This window comes from Aegilops tauschii, chromosome 3 (assembly GCF_002575655.3).
Source record: "Aegilops tauschii subsp. strangulata cultivar AL8/78 chromosome 3, Aet v6.0, whole genome shotgun sequence".
Taxonomy (NCBI): Eukaryota; Viridiplantae; Streptophyta; class Magnoliopsida; order Poales; family Poaceae; genus Aegilops; species Aegilops tauschii.
The window spans coordinates 295,574,102-295,578,890 of NC_053037.3; the positions used below are offsets into that span (position 1 = coordinate 295,574,102).

Sequence of the window (4,789 nt, forward strand, 5' to 3'; positions counted from 1 at the left end):
GCCATGTTGGTCGTGGAAGAGCGGCAGGAGCTGCTGCCCACGGTGCCCCTGCTGTTGGTGCTGAACGGAGGCGTGGCGACTTTGCTGCCCCCATGAGGGTGGGCTGCATGGAGGAGAATCTTGTGGGTGAGGCCATGACCCCCGCGGGTTTGCTGCTGATCGCCGGCGATGAGCGGCACATGATGGTGATGCCATCTTCCTTGAAGATCTCTCCGAGCATGGTGACGAAGATGAAGGCATGGGGGACTATGAACCCTACTCCCCACCTCGCCGTGGTGCTGTTTTTGGTTGCAATGGTCATCATTATGACTGTCGTAATCAGGATGACCGTGACAACCAAGCGAGAGTGAAGCTACATGTGCCATCATTCACAGGAAAAGAGGATCCGGATGCATATATTGAGTGGGAAGAGAAGTGTGATTAAATCTTTCGCATCCATGGTTTTTCTGAAGCCAAGAGAGTTGATCTTGCTGTTATGGAGCTCTCTGGTTATGCTCTTACATGGTGGAATCAGCTGCAAGATGATCAGTTGATGTTAGGAAATAATCATATCCGCAGATGGACTTTGATGAAGGAAGTCATGAGGCACGGTTTTGTTCCATCATACTATGAGAGGCAATTGTACAAGCGGTTGCAGGGGCTCACTCAAGGTTCCCGCACTGTTGAGGAGTACTATAAAGAGATAGAGGTGCTGCTAATTCGGACGAGAACCCGTGAAAGTGATGAGGCGAAGATGGCGAGATTTTTACATAGGCTGAATGATGAAATATCAGAATTTGTGGAGATGTTTCCTTATGATACATTACAAGATGTGGTACATCAAGCTATAAGAGTTGAGAAGAAGAATATGTGTAATGGTCATACTCGTGCTTTTCAAGGCCGCACCACCACACGCTCATGGCAGCGAGCACAACAGCCATATGGTTCTCAGTTTGAGGGTGCACCACCTAGACACCCACATGCCTCGACGGCTTCCTCGCCTGTTATTCGCAATCAAGATAAGAGGCCATCAGCTACGACCGGAGTATCATCTGCTCCACCTCCAGCAAAGAGTTCTACACGCAACAACGACATTCAATGCCACAAGTGCAAAGGAAGAGGTCATATTTCTTCGGAATGCCCAAGCAAAAGAACTATGATCATCAATGAACAGGGTGAATGGGAGTCTGAAAGTGACCCTGAAGGCGGCAATGATGAAGTGGAAGAGGATCAAGGTTGGGAAGTAGGAGGAACTATTTTATCTCATGAGGAACTCGATGGAGAAGCTTTGGTTGTATGTCGTTCACTTAACCCCAGGTTGTGGAGGAGGAAAAGGGGCAGTGGCATAATCTTTTCCACACATGTTGCCTTATCAACTCCAAGATATGTCGAGTGATTGTTGATAGTGGCAGCTGCAACAATATTGCAAGTACGGAGATGGTCGAGAAGCTTCCAATTGCGAACAAAACGTCACCCACACCCATATCGCATGCAATGGCTGAATGATTGCGGCGCAATTAAGGTGATTAGCAGCGTGCAAATACCAATTCCAGTAGGGACATATCAGGATGATGTTGAGTGTGATGTGGTGCCGACACACGCTTGTCACTTGCTTCTTGGGCGACCGTGGTTGCATGACCGTGATGTGCAAATCAACGGGCGTGCGAATCGCTTATGTTTTGTCCATAGAGGAGAAAAGTTCACTTAGCTGCCCATGACACCCTAGGAAGTCTATCTTGATGAGATGAAAAGAAAAGGAAAGAAAAAGCGAGAGAGTGATCATACACAATGAGTGAGCCACCAACATAGTGAGGGAGTGTTTCCACAGCCAAATATGACCAAGCCCCGGAAAAAACAGGGATTAGTTATGATGGCTAGGAAAAGGGATCTGCGGGAATTGAGAGAACCTAATACTCCATTCTTTGTACTCATGTACAAGGACACTTTATTGGCTGCTAACGACTTACACTCAACTCTTCCTAGTGTTGTTTTTTATCTTTTGCAGGAGTATGAGGATGTGTTTCCGAAGGAGGTACCACCTGGGTTGCCACCGAAGCGGGGCATTGAGCACCAAATCGACTTGGTTTCGGGCGCCCCACTACCTAATCGGCCATCGTATCGAGCAAACCCAGAGAAGACGAAGGAAATTCAGAGGCAAGTAGAAGATCATCTTAACAAAGGGTATGTAAGGGGAAGTCTTTCTCCTTGTGTTGTTCCCATTCTTTTAGTTCCAAAGAAAGACGGTACCATGCGCATGTGCACTGATTGTCGATCCGTTAACAACATAACTGTGAGATATCGCCACCCTATTCCTAGGCTCGATGACATGCTTGATGAACTTTGTGGCTCCACCATATTTTCCAAAATCGATTTGCGAAGTGGTTACCACCAAATAAGAATGAAAGAGGGTGACGAATGGAAAACTGCTTTTAAGACAAAATTTGGCTTGTATGAATGGTTGGTTATGCCTTCTGGATTAACAAATGCACCTAGTACTTTCATGAGATTGATGAATCATGTGCTTAGATCCTTCATTGGCCAGTTTGTAGTGGTTTACTTCGATGACATATTGATTTATAGCAAAACTTTGGAGGATCATGTTGGACATATAAAATGTGTGCTTGCTGTCCTATGGGAGGAAAAGTTGTATGCTAACGTGGAAAAGTGCACATTTTGCACAAATAAGGTTGTGTTTCTTGGCTTTGTGGTTTTAGCAAAAGGTGTGGAGGTCGATGAAGAGAAGATCAAGGCTATTCGTGAGTGGATGCCTCCACAAAATGCGAGCCAAGTACGTAGCTTCCTCGGACTTGCAGGTTTCTACCGCCGGTTCGTGAAGGATTTCAGCACCATTGCTGCACCAATTAATGAGTTAATGAAGAAAGACACTCCATTCCAATGGGGTGATGCCCAAGACATGTCCTTCCAAGAACTGAAGATGAGATTGACGTCAGCCCCACTGCTTTCACTTCCTGATTTTGGTAAGACATTTGAGATCAAATGTGATGCAAGTGGTGTTGGCATTGGTGGAGTACTAATGCAAGAAGGTAAACCCATCGCCTATTTTAGTGAGAAGCTTAATGGTCCAACTCTTAATTATTCTGTGTATGATAAAGAATCGTATGCACTTGTTCGTTCTTTGGAAACATGGCAACATTACTTGTGGCCAAAAGAGTCTGTAATACATTCTGACCATGAATCTTTAAAACATCTTAAGGGCCAACTTTAACTGAACCGTAGACATGCAAAATGGAGTGAGTTCATAGAGTCTTTTCCTTATATTATCAAGTACAAGAAAGGGAAGGATAATGTTGTTGCTGACGCATTGTCTAGGCGTAACATTTTACTTTCCCAACTTGATGTCAAAATCCTTGGTTTAGAAAGCATCAAATAATTGTATGCTAATGACTCATACTTTGCTGAACCATTTTCAAAGTGTAACAAGGGAAAGGGATGGGAGAAGTTTCACTTGCATGATGGATTTCTATTTCGAGCTAACAAATTGTGCATCCCAGATTGTTCTGTTCGTTTGTTGCTTTTGCAGGAGGCTCACGCTGGTGGTCTCATGGGACATTTTGGAGCCAAGAAAACTAAAAGTGTGCTCGTTGATCACTTCTTTTGGCCGCGAATGAGATGTGACGTCGAACGCTACGTGATGAAATGCGAGATTTGTCACAAAGCTAAGTCCCGCTTGAATCCTCATGGTTTATATACTCCTCTATCTATTTTGAATACTCTGTGGCAAGATATTTCTATGGATTTTGTTCTTGGTTTACCACAAACTAAGAGGGGGAGTGACTCGGTGTTTGTGGTAGTTGATCATTTTAGCAAAATGGCACACTTTATCCCATGTCATAAGAGCGATGATGCTTCACACATTGCTGATCTGTTTTTCAGGGAAGTTTTGCGGCTACATGGAGTACCACGCATGATTGTGTCAGACCGTGACACCAAATTTCTGAGCTACTTTTGGAAGACCTTATGGGGAAAACTTGGCACCAAGCTCCTATTTTCCACAACATGCTACCCACAAACTGATGGACAAACTAAAGTTGTCAACCGGACGTTATCCATGATGCTGCGAGCAGTCCTCAAGAAGAATTTGAAGATGTGGGAAGAGTGCCTACCTCATGTGGAGTTCACGTATAATAGGGCGGTACATCCGACCACTAAATTTTGCCCGTTTGAACTTGTTTATGGCTTGAAACCTATTGCTCCCATCGATCTTTTGCCTTTGCCACTTCAGGAACGAACTAGCATTGATGCAAGTAAGCGTGCTGATTTCGTCAGGAAGAAGCTGGTGTTCAAGCAAGGCGATTTGGTATGGGTATACCTTCGGAAGGACCGTTTTCCTGAGCAACACAAGTGAAAGTTGCAGCCACGCGGCGATGGACCATTTGCGGTGCTCGAGAGAATCAACGACAATGCTTACAAGATCGATCTTCCAGAAGAATATGGTGTTAGCCCAACCTTCGATGTCTCCGATCTTTCCCCACACTTTGGGCCTTTAGAGTCGAGGACGACTCCTTCTCAAGAGGGGGAGGATGATGAGAACATCCCAACCATGGGCACCACACCACCAACCATCAACGGTCCAATCACAAGAAGTCGCGCAGTGCAAATACATGATCAGGTGAACACTCACTTAAGTCTATCATTTGACCTTGAAAACATGGTTGTGCCTTCACCTCCTTTGTTGTTGGTTGAACTCAGGTGCAATATCGAAGAAGGCCAAACACATTTCAGTCCGTGCAAAACAATGTTTTATGGCGAGGAAACAAAGTTAGGAATTCATGAAGAATGAGTTGTCTGC

The 4,789-nt window shown here is 45.0% G+C and overlaps 1 protein-coding gene across 1 annotated transcript; it reads left to right on the plus strand.

The window, feature by feature from the left end:
• The first annotated feature begins 475 nt into the window (after positions 1-475).
• On the plus strand, positions 476-4,345 carry LOC141042909 (uncharacterized). The gene is made up of 5 exons (XM_073511823.1): positions 476-1,273; positions 1,985-2,222; positions 2,694-3,096; positions 3,521-3,572; positions 4,223-4,345. Exons 1-5 carry the CDS (start codon positions 476-478, stop codon positions 4,343-4,345), a joined length of 1,614 nt encoding a protein of 537 aa, XP_073367924.1.
• The last annotated feature ends 444 nt before the right edge of the window (positions 4,346-4,789 follow it).

Bases quoted from the DNA above. Each gene is read 5' to 3' on its own strand.
- LOC141042909 (XM_073511823.1), top strand. From the start codon at position 476: ATGGAGCTCTCTGGTTATGCTCTTACATGGTGGAATCAGCTGCAAGAT. The intron at 1,274-1,984 runs GTATGTCGTTCA...TATCTTTTGCAG, and splicing joins TCGATGGAGAAGCTTTGGTT to GAGTATGAGGATGTGTTTCC. The intron at 3,097-3,520 runs GTATGCACTTGT...TTGCTTTTGCAG, and splicing joins TCTGTGTATGATAAAGAATC to GAGGCTCACGCTGGTGGTCT.